The 16,989-nt window shown below is 35.2% G+C and overlaps 4 protein-coding genes across 7 annotated transcripts; 3 read left to right on the top strand and 1 right to left on the bottom strand.

Moving 5' to 3' along the window:
* The first annotated feature begins 3,179 nt into the window (after positions 1-3,179).
* LOC123213483 lies at positions 3,180-5,078 on the top strand. Its single transcript, XM_044632922.1, has 2 exons — positions 3,180-3,316; positions 3,396-5,078. The coding sequence occupies exons 1-2, from the start codon at positions 3,214-3,216 to the stop codon at positions 4,943-4,945; spliced, it is 1,653 nt and encodes a 550-aa protein (XP_044488857.1). The 5' UTR covers positions 3,180-3,213; the 3' UTR covers positions 4,946-5,078.
* A 1,212-nt stretch (positions 5,079-6,290) lies between these two features.
* LOC123214390 (protein SOSEKI 1-like) lies at positions 6,291-7,454 on the top strand (the record flags this gene model as incomplete). Its single annotated transcript, XM_044634125.1, has 4 exons — positions 6,291-6,387; positions 6,481-6,550; positions 6,643-6,758; positions 6,866-7,454. Coding segments are annotated over 4 exons (519 nt in total), but the record flags the coding sequence as incomplete, so codon positions are not given.
* Positions 7,455-7,518: 64 nt separating this feature from the next.
* On the top strand, positions 7,519-9,784 carry LOC123213925. Its single transcript, XM_044633556.1, has 3 exons — positions 7,519-7,613; positions 8,919-9,374; positions 9,578-9,784. Exons 2-3 carry the CDS (start codon positions 8,988-8,990, stop codon positions 9,674-9,676), a joined length of 486 nt encoding a protein of 161 aa, XP_044489491.1. The 5' UTR covers positions 7,519-7,613; positions 8,919-8,987; the 3' UTR covers positions 9,677-9,784.
* A 15-nt stretch (positions 9,785-9,799) lies between these two features.
* On the bottom strand, positions 9,800-15,862 carry LOC123213923 (major facilitator superfamily domain-containing protein 12-like). 4 transcript variants are annotated; one of them, XM_044633551.1, is made up of 13 exons: positions 15,609-15,862; positions 14,410-14,694; positions 13,504-13,573; positions 12,803-12,999; positions 12,259-12,334; positions 12,058-12,141; positions 11,893-11,972; positions 11,394-11,520; positions 11,183-11,242; positions 11,027-11,077; positions 10,764-10,922; positions 10,455-10,587; positions 9,800-10,314 (listed from the first exon to the last, which is right to left on the bottom strand). In XM_044633551.1, exons 2-13 carry the CDS (start codon positions 14,640-14,642, stop codon positions 10,139-10,141), a joined length of 1,446 nt encoding a protein of 481 aa, XP_044489486.1. In that variant the 5' UTR covers positions 14,643-14,694; positions 15,609-15,862; the 3' UTR covers positions 9,800-10,138. The 4 variants fall into 4 exon arrangements, with proteins under 4 accessions (XP_044489486.1, XP_044489488.1, XP_044489487.1 ...); XM_044633553.1 differs by having other exon boundaries at positions 14,467-14,694; positions 15,609-15,859; XM_044633552.1 differs by lacking the exon at positions 15,609-15,862 and adding an exon at positions 15,023-15,583.
* Positions 15,863-16,989: the final 1,127 nt, after the last annotated feature.

The raw sequence follows: 16,989 nt of genomic DNA, 5'->3' as shown, positions 1-16,989 counted from the left end.
AGTCTAGTTACCCCACAAGTAATCTCCTGAAAGGAATTCTGAATGCTGCTAATGTTGTGTAAAGAAGGATCCCAACAAACCAACACACGGCATGCCATAAATTCTGTGGCATTAGACAAATATCTCCAAGAAGGGCATATCGCAGACACAACAGAATCCAGGTAGATATACTCTACTTTAGTCTCCAGCAGACCTACCAAACCCAAGGAGGAATTAGTAATCCAACTCCTCACTGCTCTCTACTTTGAATGGCCATTTAGGCCTCTAATATTCCAGCTTCCTATCATGTGGAAGTGGAATAGAACTATCAAAAAATAAATTAGTTTCGGGCACGAGGCCCTGCACCCCTCTTGCTCCTTGCCCTTGTACGAGGTGTAACAAGTGGTGGAACAACTGCCTTTGAACTGTTTTCTACTGCTTTTGAAGTAATGGCCAAGCTCTTACTTTTATCTAAACCAGTAAAACGGATAGGTGACCCTGACAAGGATGTTGACTTGTTCAAAACACACTCACCAATGCCTAATAAGTCATCCTGATCCTCCTCTATAGCAATTGGGCTATCAGGATCAGAGTCTGAATCTGAAGAGATGCCCTGAGTTTGCTCAGTCACCAGAACCATAGCTAATGGCCCTACATCAGCGTCTCTCCTCTCTTCATCTCGTTTTGAAGACTTCTTTTTCCCAATTGCCTTAATTTCTAGTGCCTGAACCTGTCTTGTAACAGCTTGAGAATCGACTTTGGCCTCATCAATCACCCTTGGATCTGTTGCTACAGTTTTCCCTTTTTCCTAAACCCTAAACATGCGTTATTGAAACCCTAAACCCTAAACCCTAATCCTTAAACCCTAAACCCTAAACCCTTAAACCCTAAACCCTAAACCTAAATACCCTAAACCCTAAACCCTAAACCCTCAACCTGAAACCCTAAACCCTAAACCTGAAACCTGAAACCTGAAACCCTAAACCTTTAACCCTAAATGCTAAACCCTTAACCCTAACCCTAAGCCCTAAACCTTAAAAACTAATGATTTTTCTCCAACCTAAGTTTCCAAAAACTGTATTTTCCCTTTAGGGTTTCCAAACCTTTAGATCCAATTTTTTCTGTGACGACCAACGATTTCCTAGCACCTGTTCTCCCTCTCCGAAAGGCTTTCCTTTTGGTCATACATCTTCCAACTTCGTGTGCATCGTCGTTGATGAAGATGACTTGTCTTCATCTATGACGATAACAAATTTTCTTCTGTTCAAAGACAAAGACGTCATCTTCGTCTCTAAAAGAAAATGATTTATCTTCGTCAGAGACGAAGATGAGTCGTCTTTATCTCAACGAAGACACATCGTCTTCGTTGACGACGACGCCTAGGAGGAAAAGACGTCACACGATTGAAAAGAGGAGACGTCGGGAAGGAAGAGACGTCGCTTGGAGATCGTTGATCATTGTTGAAAATTTCAATCTGAAAGCTTGGAAACCCTAGGGGGGAAATGTTGTTTTTGAAAATTGGGTTGAGAGAAAATTATTAGTTTTTAGGGTTTGGGGGGGAAATTAAATTAAATTTAAGTTTATTTTTATTATTACAAATAAAATAATGATTTTACGTTTGAAACCTTTTTTTTTAACAGCTCATGGGTATGTAAATGAGATTTTCAAAGTTAACAGGGGGCATTTAGAAAAAAAGCATACCTTGAGTGGGAAATAGTCTTTTGGCCTTCCCTAAACCCTAAACCTTAGATCCCAATACCCTAAAAGCTTTAATACCATAAACCCTAGATATTTCTTGTGTGCAAATTTTGTGGGTTTTTTTTTTTTTTGCAATCATATTTTTCATTATTTATCGTATTATACCTAGATAATTTGCATACCCTTTTTTTCTCATTCTCGTATTTGCTAACTAGGGTACTAACTAGTTTACTTGAAGGAATCTTGATGATGAATATATTATATTCCTCTATTCCAGCCCATTCTCATTCCAACCTCATTCCCGTTCTAGCCCATTACCATTCAATGTCTATTTCTAATCCTGCCCATTTGTTATTCCTATTTCAACCTAAGCTAAATCCCATTCTAAGCCCATTTTTATTCTAACCCAAGCCCATTTACTTTCAAACCAAACCCATTCCTTTTGAAGCCCATTCCCATTCCCAAGCCCAAGCCCACTTCTATTCCAATCTCATTCAAAGCTGAAGCCCACATCCATCTCATCCCCATTCCTATTCCAACCCCCAACCGCATCCCATTCCCATTCCCAAGCCCATTCCAATCTCATTCCTATTAACCCAAGCTTATTCCAACAAGCTCAAGCAGAAGCTAATTCCCATTCTCAGGGTCAAGCCCATTCCCCTTCTGATTCCAAGCCCCAACCCATTCTCTCTCGTTCCCAAGCCCAAGCTCATTCCCATTCCTATTCCCATTAAACATCTCTTCAATTTCTATTATCGTGCGCAATTTGGAGGGCAAAATAATCATTGATAGAGTTCAACAAACATTATACATGTTTCTATCCAACGTTTCTCAATTCTTATTATTTTCTTTTTTTTTTTTTATGTACCACTGCCAAATAATTTTTAACTTTGGTTTATGTGATTATCTAAGCTAAGAGAAAGTTGATTTTTGTAACTAATAATTCCAACAAATCAAAAAGATAATATGCTAACAATTTCCATTCTCTTGGATTCTCAGTTGGGCAGATCACATTTTTGAAAAGTTCATATTAAATTAAATTAAATTTTAGGAGTAAAATTTCTTAAAAATAACTAATCCTATTTCTATTTGAATTTAAGTTTAGCATATGTTTCTGGTAATCTTTTATTTTAACAAAAGCATCATTGAATCTGATTTTTTGAAACCCAAAATTTGTATAAAGTAAAAAACAACATTTAATGTTACATGCGACAAACAATTGCTTTTTTAATAGAAACGCCGTCGTCTCAAATTTCAGCTAATCTTTTACATGTATAAGATTTGTCCACTATCTACACTAATAAATTACGTGATGAGAAATTCAAGAAAAGCTACTAGTATAATAAATACAAAAGAAAGCGGCATCGTGTGGAAGGTATGTTGTTGAGCAAAGATTTAAAAGACATACACAAAGGACAGTTACTTCCTTGCAAGAAACATCTTTTAGCCGGCCCTTCGAAGAAACAGCATACAAAATATACTTTTCTCCCTACAAATTGCCATCTTCAATCTTTACTCTTTGTAAAAATAAGCACAATGGGGAATTGTCTTCCAACAAGCATTTCCAAAAAGAAAAGCAAGGGTTTACCTATTGAAACCGTGTTCAAGCTACCCTCACCGATTCCAACTTGGCCATCAGGTACTATCAAATTTTCACCTTGAATATCTCTTGTTTTTAATTTTAAAACAATAATTCATCTCTGTATATGTACAAATAGGTGAAGGGTTTGCGACTGGAACAATTGATCTTGGGTATGGATTACAAGTTTGCCAAGTATCATCTTTTAACAAAGTTTGGTCCAGCAAAGAAGGAGGACCAGACAACATTGGTGCTACAGTTTTTGAACCCTCTTCCGTACCCCAGGGATTTTTTTTGCTTGGGCACTATGCTCAACCCAACAATAGTCCGCTTTTTGGGTGGGTTCTTGTTGCAAAAGATGATACTGATACAGCTCTAAAGAAACCTCTTGATTACTCTCTTGTTTGGAGCAGTGAGTCTCTAAATATCAACCAAGAAGGCGTCGCCTACGTCTGGCTACCCACACCACCTGACGGCTTCAAACCCGTTGGCCACCTCATCACAAACTCCCCTGCGAAGCCTTCCTTGGAAAATATACGGTGTGTTAGATCAGACCTCACTGACCAATGTGAGACTGATGCGTGGATATGGGGACCAGGTAAGGACAGCAATGCAAGTGGATTCAATATATTTGGATTAACACCCACCAACAGAGGCATCCAAGGTATGGGTGTCTGTGTAGGCACATTTGCAGCAGGGATTAACAATTCTCCTTTATACATAGCTTGTTTAAAGAATATCAAATCTAATTTATCTTGTATGCCTAATCCACTTCAAATTGAGGCATTACTTCAAGTTTACTCTCCTTACATTTATTTTCATCCTGATGAAAAATACCTCCCGTCTTCTGTGAGCTGGTTTTTTGAAAATGGGGCATTACTATACAAAAAAGGAGAGGAGTCTAAACCAATATCAATTGATTCAATGGGCTCGAACCTTCCCCTAGGAGGTTCTGATGATGGAGAGTATTGGTTGGACCTTCCTGTAAATGACAAGGCCAAAGAGAGAGTGAAAAAAGGAGATTTACAGAAGGCTCTGGTTTATTTACATGTTAAACCAATGTTAGGAGCCACCTTCACTGACATTGCAATATGGGTGTTCTACCCTTTTAATGGACCTGGCAGGGCTAAAGTTGAGTTTATCAACATTCCTTTAGGGAAGATAGGGGAACATGTTGGTGACTGGGAGCACCTAACATTAAGAGTTAGCAACTTCGATGGTATTCTATGGAGAGTCTACTTCTCGGAACATAGTGGAGGGAGTTGGGTGAATGCATCAGAGCTGGAGTTTCAAACGGATAATAAAGTTGTTACCTATGCATCGTTGAATGGTCATGCTATGTATGCAAAGCCTGGGCTAGTTTTACAAGGGAATGGAGGAATTGGAATTCGAAATGATACTGCAAAAAGTAAGATGTTTCTTGATACAGGAAATGGATATTCATTGGCTGCGGCGGAGTATCTGGGACCTACTATCATTGAGCCGCCGTGGCTCAACTATTCTAGAAAATGGGGTCCCAAAATTAGTTATGACACTGCGGAAGAAATACGAAAGATTGAGAAAGCATTGCCTGGAAAGCTTAAGTCTGCTTTTGACAAGTTTGTCAAGAGCCTGCCGAATGAACTATTGGGAGAGGAAGGTCCCACAGGCCCAAAGTTCAAAAGGAACTGGAGCGGAGATGAAGTTTGAAAGTAAGCTGCAGAGCCAATTATATAGTTTCCTCGATTGAAAAGTAATATTGATTAGGCTGATCGTCACTCAAAGAACGTAATAGTATAATTAAATGGGGACTGATATGTTATTTATTTCTTTCATTAGTTCATCATTCATCGTGCAATAAAGCGGTAGATATAAATGAAACTTGATAGATAATAATTAGATCTGCATCCATGTCAAATCTTGTTCAATTACATCAAGCTAACTTTGAAAAAATGGAGTGAACACACACACACACACACACCCCTCCCCACAGTTATTATCCTGAACTTATTAATAGAAAAGACAAAAAATGATATTTAATTAAGGTTAGTTAGAATTACTAAATGAAATACAAAATTAAAAAAATTATTAACAAAACCTAAAAGTAATAAAAATTAAGAATAATAAAATTATGTACAGAAAATAAGCATAAATTTATGCATAATATATCATTATATAGTCAATGATTTTAAATAAACATATAATAATATTTATATATAAATTTATGTTAATTATTTATGTACAATATAATACACTATGCTCTGTATCCAAGACTGCCGCAAGAATAATAGCTTTTACCTTAATTTTGTCATACATACATGGCAAGACCAGGGAAAATAATGGTCTCCATATCGCAAAAAGGAAGAAAAAAAGTTTCATGGTACTATTGGTATTGCCGATCTAGCGGTCTCGATTTTTTATTGATGGCTATATTATTTTTCTCTGGTCCTATGAAACCCCAAAGTTTCACTAAAGAAAAACACCATATTTGCCACATGTAAATAGCAATTTTATGTTTTTTTTTTTTATTTGTCAAACTGTACATTTATCATACTCCCTAATGTTCTAAGTTAACTTTTTAAACGTCAGTTTCGTGCCTTCGGTGTACAATAACGAAACAAAAGAAAGCAGAGAAGTTGGCCAAGATTTGAAAGTGCATATCCTTTGCTTTTGTTCAGCCCTTGAAAATAAAAATAAATAAACAAATACTCTGCCTTTCTTAGCTAGCCACCATTATGCTTTTCGAGTTTTCAGTACATATCTCTATCTTCAATCTTAACAACAATGCCGAACTGCCTTCAAACAAATATCTCGAACAAGAAAAGCAACTGTTTGCCTATTGTAGAATTCAAGCTTCCCTCACTCACCAGTCAGCACTACTAATATAATATATATATATATAATATTCAATCAATTATATGTGAACAACAACAATAGTTTCATAACTGGTTGACTTAAATAGTTGAATTTGAAACTGAAACGGCATGCAGCCTTAGAAATACTATATGTGTGAATTTACATGTTAAAAAGAGAAACATCAATTCATATTTGATGACTTGATGTAGTTTACTTCCTGAGTCGTTTGGGTCGAATTGAGCATCCTCATCTTATTCGAGTTAATCATCTCACTCGAAATGGGGTTTATCTGCGAGGTATGTTCATTAGTAAAATCCTTCTGTGTAATTGATTTGTTCTTTAGTTCCTTAATTTGTTGATGATGATGGTAATGGTGATGGTTATTCCAGATGTTAAAAAGTGGCTAGTAGATGTACGAGGTAAAGATATGCCGGACGCCTTTGCTTGGTCCTACAAGAGGTTTGTTTGTATTGTACATCTCTGCTAATTAAAACTAACTTCATGTGATCATTAATTTAGCGTTTCAATTAATTACTGTATAAAATATGCAGGGGATACAAGAGTGGTTATGTCTGGCAAGACTTACTGGACGATGATCTTATCACTCCAATCTCTGACAATGAATATTTTCTCAAGGGCTGTGAAACGAATCCCTCTTCCCCATTTGGTAGAATTATTGAGATGTTGTTTCTATTTTATAATTTCAATATTGAGTCACCCATTATATATATAATTAATTGAAACAGATCCTTGTTCATATATTGAAAACACAAGCTCTCCCATCTTCAGAAATAATGATCAACATCAGCTTTCATATAAAGAAGAAATTCAAGATTCTACGGTACTCGATTCCCCAACAAAGACCTCGTCTGAAATTTACCAAGACTTGCCCCTCTGGCTCTGAGAGGCCAACTTTGACGGACAATTCATTACAAGAGCTACACGAAGAAGACAGAAACCGAAGAAACTTGCCAAAATTATTCTTCTTTTTATTCAAGTCTGCTGAATAAGAAGAAGACCAAGAACAAGACGACAAATAACATAAGCAACAACGACATAGAAATGACGTGTAAACCGGATTCATTATTCTCATCGTCCCAGCCATGGTTTGCAAAGAGCAGGAGCTCCAATATGTTCCGCAATTTGATTAAATGTAGTGCCGTTGAAACAAATGACTCTGTTTTAGTCTCTGTTAACCGGACTGAAAAATCTTGTTCAACCAAGTCCACTATCACCACCCATCCCGATACTATGGCTGCAGAGATTTGTCAAGTAGATAAACTAACTTTGAATAGTGCCAGGATTTTTGGCAGTCCATGGAATAATCAACAATACAGTTATCACTACATCAAATTAATTAAAATGCCTTTGAATATACACACACACACTGTTCTTTTTTTTTTTTTTAAAGGTCCAGGAAGAGCTTTGATGGGGTGAGGAGTTCAAAGAAGAAGCATCACGAATTTGCTAGCCCAAAACCGGTGTCTGCTGAATACAGTCCAGTGGGTGGACCGACATGCTCGTAAGTCGCTTGCCTACTTTATCATACTTGTGTTTTGGATCATAAGAGGGGATACCTGAACTGAAATCTTAGAGCTTTGATTAGAATTTTGAACTGCTTTAATTTTCATCATATACAAAGAAAAAAATAGTTGTCATTTATTTTCTTAATTAGCTTCTTCTATATAAAAAAAAAATAGAGAGGAGATTCTAATATAGTTATATTTGCTGGTCTCTTGATATCTTCATCCTATTATGATTACACATGGAGTTGAGTGGCAGCGAGAATCAAACATTAGACATTACTACAGTATGCAAGAAACCCCTTGTTCTACGGATGACAAAAACCTGGAATCCCATCCTATAGAAACAGAAAGAAGAATTTAAAAAAAAAAAAACTATTGGCCATAATTTTTAAATGTGTAGTTGAGATATTCACAACTTTGAGTTTTCGTATATAAAAGAGTTTAGTCAAGTGCCAAGATGATATTCATCATTAACATCTCAATAACACTAATAGCTGCTTGTGAATTCTAACACTAGCTAGTTTACTTATAAAAGTCCTCATGGATATGGGAACTGTGTGAAGAAGTAGGGGTAAAAGAAAGTAAAAATAATGATTGGCCAAAACGGTAGAACATTCAGATGTGGTTGAACAGGTCAACATAAATGCCATGGAACAATTCAAAGTGCTTAACATTGTGAAGTCAGAAAGTTATAGGAAACGACAAGCAGGCTGATAATACTAACAGGATTCTCCAATCTCATCTCATATATATTTCAAGCAACCGAACCACTCTTTTTGTATCAGAAATGAGTCAACTTATTGTCAAGAAAGCAGCGGATACTCATAATAATAATGAATATGATATGAGGCTTCTCCATTTATCAGCAACAGGTGACATGTGTCTCGGCAACATTAACCAATAATTTAACACCAACTTGTCTTTCGTTGTTGTCAAAATTAAGTTAAAATATATATGAAACACCAACCACCGAAAAAGAGCTAGTTCAGATGTTCAGCCTCGGTTATTAATCAGCACGTCACAAAGGTAGCCCCTGTGTAATTATGGTAATACTATTTACCGTTACTTAACACTCTCGAAGAACAACTCCTGCTTGTTCAAACCTTTATATTAATATATAATTCTGAATGCTTTAAATTGAAATAGAGCTACCAATACATTATTGTTTGGTACCACTTCACCTTCTGCTCTCTGATAATTGAAAGAAAACTGACATTTTACCTTGTTTTCTATTTACACCCTTAAGTCTAAACTTTAACTACCCCTTAATTGCTTATTAAGCAAACTCCTTTTTAACTCAGGTGATGGGATCACACCATATTTTATTTACCTGGAAACACCAACAACATACAATCAGGTATTAACCAACAATGGGAAGCCAGTGCAATCCGACTAAACCTCGTTTTGATATTACCATGTCAAGGAGAACCAGAAAACCAATATTCAACCTTGATGATCCAACCAGCTCTGTTGATCAAGTTGAAGAAGACAATGATCATAAGAGTTTGAAGCAACTGATAAACAGGGATGAAACTTCAAAGAAGAAGAATGCTGAAGAAAGCAAGGGCAGGAATTCTCTCGGGGAACACTTCACTGAAGAAGAGAAACAGCTTCAATTGGTGAAATTGCAGCAACAAAAAGGAGTGAAGCTGAAAGGAATGGTAAATCGTTATGTTAAAGTTTTAAGTCATTTGATCAAGGTGAATCGCGACCCACGTACTATTGGATCCACCAAAAAACCTCTTCTTCGGTTAAAGGTGTAGATTTTTTTTTTTTAATCATTACTAACTAAGCAAACACAATCCACTTTTATAAATAGTTATACTTTTGCTTCTTCACATATCAGTTCAACTACTTATGATTAGTATATTCTTCGCATTTCACTCATTATATTCTTATTTACATGCCTGTCTGCTGTCATTGTATTATTTGAGTGGACACAAACATCCCATGTTTGCAGATATTCTCAAGTTATCAGCCAACTATAATTAGTGACATCAACTTAACTTTCTTCTGGCCAAGCCTAAAGCTACACAGCCTGCTTGGAAAAATAAGGTAAGTCAGATCCTGAAGCACATATTTAAACAAACTCAAAATTACGATGTCAAACTCGAAGCACACCAGAATCCTATTGTCTAAAGGCATACAAAAAAATAACGTTCCAATTTTATAAATTGCATAATGAATACGAATGATATTTCTTCATTAACTATTGAGAATTAATACATCTGTTTTGTGACATTTCAACGTATATGGATGTTTTTCTATTCAAATATCTGAGTATTAAAATTCTATTGTAAAATGTTTTGTCACATTGAAACGCAAGCGATGACTTGCTTTTCTCTTTTGTTCCAAAATAAAATATGTAAAGAATCATCTCACTCGAACTAATATGTATTCAAATATTTCATCTACCAACAGAGAATTGCCAAGGCCTTAGTGCTCTTTTCAGATGATAAACAAAAGTAGTAACACCTCCTGGAAGTTGCATATGTTCACAGTAATTCTCTCTTTTTGGACTTCATTCCAAAAGGGGTTCCATCAAAGGTTTTGAATATTGAGTATGTAGTTCCATGGTGTATGTGACAACCACTCCAACAAGAGAACAAAATGCTGGAACAAGACCCAAACCATATCTCGTAACCGAAATACAAGCACTACTTGTTGAGCAGTTATCCAGGAATGTAGGTGAAGAACCTGTATAAATTCTTATTGTGTCAAATAAAATTTTTTTTTTCAACTCAAATTACCACATCATGAAGGGAAGAGTCAACTGGTTACCAGAAACTTACCCAGTATTTTAAAAAAAAAAAAAAACTTGGCCTACATTTACTTACTTTGATACGACTGAAGAACATAAAGGGCAAGCCCACATGACATTTTGTCCAAAAAGCTCAATGTTCCACAAACAAATGCACAGCCGTTGAGATCTTCACCAATTAGCACATTTTGCATGCTTATTCCAGTTACCTATTATGTTAATGAAAAATATATATAATGACAACTCTTAAGTTTTTCTTTGAAAATGGAAAAAAAAAAAAAAAGGCGCAAACATCTTGCAAATGAAAAATAAAAGGTTGAATTTGAAAGAATTACACGAAAAAAAGAGAAGCTAAAACAGAGTTTTTTATTAGAATACAGCATACCATCATTAGCGCATTTGCTATACCCATACATATAGATATGACATACATGAATGAACTCATGCTTCTAGGTAAAACAAGGATTGCTGCACCACAAATTATCCAAATGATGCCTCCAGCTGAATAGAAAGCCTTCAGGCGTTGGCCAGTCCATGCCATTTCCTATATACTTACATCTCATGGTTAATTTCAAAATAAGCAATAATATATAGGTACATAAATCATGTAAATAAATTCATCAAGGTTCCAGGTTTCAAAAAGATGACCTGAAGAATAATGGAAACAATGAAACTGCATATGTAGATGATAGCAGGAACCTAATACCATCAATCAGACAATATAATTAGCTTAGTATTCAACTTCCGCATCTAAAATAACTAAGATTGTTAAAATTCAAATGCTGAAAAGTGATAGGTGCCTACCAGTGCTTTAGCTGATTGGGCCATTTGCAATTCATCAATGACATAGAATGCAAGATATGCCTGGACAAAGGGAACCAAAAAAATCAACTTGATGTGAGAAATATAAAGATCATTTACCAAATATTTCCGCATCACTTTGCACGATCTTTATGCAGCTAATATTAGAGGCTGGTTTTTCAAATTAGAAATTCAGTTTCCCTCAGATTCAGACCTGTGAAACATTGATTACTAGTCTGGTGAGCACATAAACAAGAGCAACTTGATAGTATAAAGTTTTCTTGAACCAGTACACCCATGAAATCCTTGTGTGTCTATTTCCTTGTACATCCAGCTTTAATCTACATACAATAGAATTGAGTATCATTGTCATAATCAAGAAGCTATAATTTCATAAACCACTAAATAACCCATAAGAGTTTTCACTTTTCAATGAGGGTAGGTGTCTATAATTTGTTTTAGGAATCAGCACATATTTTCCTAGCATGCATTTTCTCATAGGCAAAGCAAGATTAGAATCCTAGGAAAAAGAAACTCCTGTCTTTATTTTGTCTTTACTCAATAGACACGATAAAAATAGTATTGAAACAAAAACAGTTTTACAATTTGCATATAGAAAAAAAAAAAAAAAAGTATTTCTGATGCACAATCTGTATAAAAGATTGTCAAAGCACCCTAGTAAAAAGAAACAAAACCTTAAGAAATATAGATACCTTGGTTCTTTTGTTCCAAGAAGAAATATTCCCACAAAGCAACATCCAATAAAAATTGATGAGTATGCGATCCACCGGTACTGCTCATTGCAGAGTACTTAATAATCTTTGCCAAAGGAAAGCTCTTAACTACACAAATATAACTCTTTACATAAGCATATATACCTGATTTTCAAGATCAGCATGTGTTTTAGAACTGCTCACACCAAAAACAATTAGAGCAATAGCATATAGGCTGAGGTTGGCAACCTGAAAAGCATTCAAATTAACAGAAAAAAAAAAAAAAAAAACCACAACTTTCAGTGATGCTGCAAGAAGTTGGGAAGAATATTGTATTGCAAAACTAGTAAGCAAAGAGAAGAGAACCATTGTAAAAGCATTGCGGCAGCTTGTCAACACTACTCTAATAGTTGAATTCAGGGTGATACAGTTTACCATTGACCTTCAACAAAGCAATTATAGTTCAGAACATCTGTAAGCATTAGTAATTAATAAACAAGGAAAGTTTAGTGAATGAGTGTCTTCTATCTTGCTCAGCTACTCATTGACAAGGTGGAATGAGCTCCTTTGGTGTTCCCATGTTCTGATGAATGCCAATTTCTCACTCTGTTTAATTCAATGATCTCTCTATAGTATGATTAACTCTTCATTTCAGTACAAAAGGAAGTAAGATGTTGTGATGAATCCTATTATAGAAATAGAAGCCACTATAAGACAAAACCTGACGTGGACCTTTTACTGGGTTCTATCTAACAAAGATGGTAGGGCGTCAATCAAGATTGGTATAGATCCAGAAAATCCTAACATCCTACAGATGATTAAGATCCCCCTCCTCTGGTTCTGATTAAAGAATTAAATTAATATGCTATCCACTTTCAATTTACGAGCATGGAGCTACAGAGATTATTACATGTGTGAAACCTGTGTAGCAGCCCAGCCTACATTAAAGATGGCAGCAAAAACACAGTATGAGATAGTTTCCACAGTCAGTGAAGACGTAGCAAGGATTCTACATGGCATGCAACCACCAAAAACTGAAGAAAATGAAACAGCAACCAAAACAGATCCTGCAGCATGCCATATTTTGAAATGTCCAAACCTGTCTATCTGTCAAGTTAAAAACATGTAAATGTAATAAAAGAAAAAGAATTAACAAAATGTACCATTACACCTAAACATAAAAGAAAAACAGAAATATTCTTAAAATTACAGAAATTTCAATTATGAAAAAACACAATCTGGATATCATCGTGCCCCAATCAGTATAAAGTACATGTGTATGGATTTTAAAAGTACAGTAGAAATTCATAAGTGTCATGCTGCATGACACCCTTATCTACCTCTGAATAAAACTGTATGTGATTCTCCTAGAAAATGCATTCACTTGAATACATGGTTTTGCAAAATAGCATGTTGTACAATTTAAGCAACCTTTATTTGCAAGAACCCACTAAAATAGAGTTCTGATTAGTCATTCTCTGCATCACTCTGGACAAGAGTATTTGTAAAACAATAAACTATTGTTCAATATCAAATTCTAAAAAACCAAAAGAAATGTGATAGGCCAATATTATGGATGAAATATCTACAACATTTTAACTCTCAAAATACCAGTTCACCAACAAATATGGTAGCAAACGCATCAGCTGTCTGACCAGAAAGCATAACAGCAGCAGCATCTCTGTTAAAAAAGTAGAATATCAGAAATTTTGAAAGCTCAACACAAAAAGAGAACATTTAAATAAATAAAAAAAATAAGATATTGACCAAAACAATAAAATTAACATACGATCAATAAGGGAAATGTATTTTGAAAACGTAAGATATTGACCAGTGCTTGTTTCTTATACACTCTCTAATAAAACAGACAAGTAATACCAAGCCAAAGGGGACTGCTGCAACATGCTTTTAAAAAGTATAATATGATATTGTTTTCCATAAAAAAAAAAAAAAGGAAAACATTCAGACATTATCTCTTCATCTTTCTACCTATTTACACAACCTTCAAATCATATCAATGATCTTGTTGGAAGGGCCAAGCACATGCTTAGCTGAGACAAGGCTGTGATAGAGATCATTCCAACCAGAAAACAGCACTGAACAAATTTTCACAGTCCATATGGCCACATAACTCTCTTTGTGTGAAACAGGGCATCCTATTTCTCATCCAATTTTTTAAAATATATTTCTTTTTTTTTTTCCCTCTCTTTTGGTCTTAACTTTGTGGGGCCTCTAGACAAGATTCATTAAGACATATACATCATATTCCAAGGTTACATGCTTATTATCATTAAACCATAGATTTCAACGTGCTGCAGACACAATACATAAGTGAATTTGAACAGCCTGTCACTAGGTACTTTTCACTTTATCATATTCACTCCTCAACAAGATAGAGAATGATCATCCTCCTGTAAATTTTTTTATTTTTTCCAAACATACTATCACTTATCTGATAACAGTAAACAGAACGTGTATATATCTCCAGAGGGGATTGAGAAGGAAAAGGTATGTTACAATTTACAAATGTACTTTATCCTTATAATCTGCATAAAAAGCTGATGAGATAGATACCTTGGAGAAAGTCCAATATCTGTCAGGAACAATAAGAGGTAAGTAAACCAACATGCAGCAGTGATGTCATTTAGCATGTGTCCCATGCCATAATAAAGAACAGTCAATCTTCTAAGGGGATTGGTGAAGGAATCATCATCTTCAACACTATCATCCATCATGATAGGTGGGGTCATGTTAGAAACACTTTAAAACAAACCTGAAGCGCTTTTCTCTTATCAACAAAACCTACAAAAGTATGGATTGAAGCTTTTTGAGGTAAAGATGGATACCACCTTAAGGATGGCATTAGAAAGAACTCTCAACAAGAAGCTTTCTTACATAATGAATTGGGATTCAGTTGCTCTGATTAATTTAAATAAGTAAATTAACTTGGTTATTGCAAAGCTCAGATCAAACAGAAATTTAATTAAAAAACAAAAAACCTGAAAATTGAATTTCTTTTGGTCAGATCTATACAACCAGTGTGTGTGCGGGCATTAAAACCCATATAAGAAGAGAATAGAAAATATAAAGAACCTCAATATAAGGAGTCAGTTGGTAACCATGAACTTAATAAACATGAGCTAAAAGTCGTCTTCAGATAGAAAGTTCAACGCCATGGCCTTCAATAGCAAAGCAGTCCCAAGTGTGGGATTAAGTTCACCTTTGAGCATCGGTTGCTAAGGAGTTTCATGACCTTTTTTTTTTTTTTTTGCTTTCTTTGTTTGAGTTGATTTTATATGGTTTCAGGACAATTTCATTCAGGGACGCGCGATTACTGATTGAAGTTTGTACAGAATTGCACAAAACGGAATAATTAGCAGAAAAATTTTTAGACTGCCCAAAATCCAGGAGGATATGCAGACATCAAATCGATAAACCCTAATAAGCTTAACAAAAACTTAATCCAAACTCATTATGATAAAATGAAAAAAAAAAAATCAAGTCATATGTTTTCAGACTTTCAGAATCGTTGATTTTCCGTCAATTGTACTTGCCCATCTATAAATTGCTAAAAGAAAAACCCCTAAAAGTTGTATAGGAACAAAATTGCGTCTTATTGGCAAGGAAGACTCAACACTAAAAGGAAAAAAATGAAACCGAGATAGAAATTCATTTAAAAAATTAAAGAAAGGAGAGACAAGGTTAGAGAGACATACTTGTAGAAGAAGAGGCAGAAACTCCAATTTGTTAGCAGAAGAAAAGACTGGTTAATTTTGTTGTTGACAAAGGGTATGGAAAAGAAATGTCAAACTAAAAAGTCTAATATTATAATCAATTTTCATGAGCGAATGTGACGGTTGAATGGTTGGTGTGGTTTTGATTTGTTATTGGGGCGGTTGTTTTTGTTGTTTTGTGATCCAGTTTTAATTATGCATGGGCTTGTACGGTGGCAAACTCACTCTGAGCAGCTACTGCTGCTGCAGTTGTAAACAGATGGATTGGAAATGGATAGGATAATGGTGTGATTTATAAACAGACACACAAGTTGTGGCAATATGGCTGTATGTGTTTGCATTGTTTGTCCCTTTTCCATCACTCACTGCATTTACGTACCTCCTATTCCTATGACCAAACTTGCATAATCACACCCACTACTTCTGCATCAGCTTCCACGCTTCCTAAACCAGCTAGGTGATTCTCAAACATTCAAAATTGTGCGGAATTGGAATTTACCGCCATTGTAGGGCTTGATGAACCATTTCCCATTCCTAGTCCATGTTTTCATAAGGGCCAAGAACTTTTTCATTTTCTGATTATACAGCTGCCTTAAAAGAATACTTGCCACTGCCAGGGAGTCAGCTGTAATAACACCATCAATCAATCAAGCATGAACTAGAATTTTTCAAATTTCTTTACAGTTTCATTCTGTCATCTAAGTCAACTATTATCATGTTACTTAATATAAAGAGACCAGAACCAGGAACCAGTAGTCTTGTTAACAAATAATGAAATGTGATATGATCTAGGTTTTAGAATTCATCAAATGATCCTACCATTAGTATCAATAAACCCTTGTTTGTGTCAGTCTTTAAAATGAATTGTTTGGCATATATCAAATAATAATGGTAAACTATTAAGAAAATAGATAAGTCTTCAAAACCCTAGAGTATCTAGTTGGGGGAATTTCACAGCCAATAACACAGTTATCATTAGTCATCTTTTTGAGAAAGGTTTAGATAATCAAAACTTTGTTAAACAAAACAGTAAGATAATTAGTTTAGAGCAAAAATTGCTACGCCAAAACAGAAAGAGAATCTATCTTTAGTGAATTGTTGCAGGCTCCAAAATTTACCGCAAGTGGCTATCCAAATAGTAGCCCTCTTTTCCCACGCTCCTTCAACTTCAAGTCGCAGGTCCTATTTCATTAACTCGAAGGTCTGCAGCTTTAATGTGACTTGTTCTGTGGGTATATATGTTGCAGACCAAAATAAAGAAAAATAAATAAATCCAAGGTTTTGAAATTCTATCCAAATAAACCGTGTCGTTTAGTTATAATAAAATGTAAAGCATACCAATATATAATAGTAGCTAATTGTA

This window comes from Mangifera indica, chromosome 4, assembly GCF_011075055.1.
Source record: "Mangifera indica cultivar Alphonso chromosome 4, CATAS_Mindica_2.1, whole genome shotgun sequence".
NCBI classification, from domain to species: Eukaryota; Viridiplantae; Streptophyta; class Magnoliopsida; order Sapindales; family Anacardiaceae; genus Mangifera; species Mangifera indica.
This window is presented reverse-complemented; position numbering and strand designations above follow the sequence as displayed.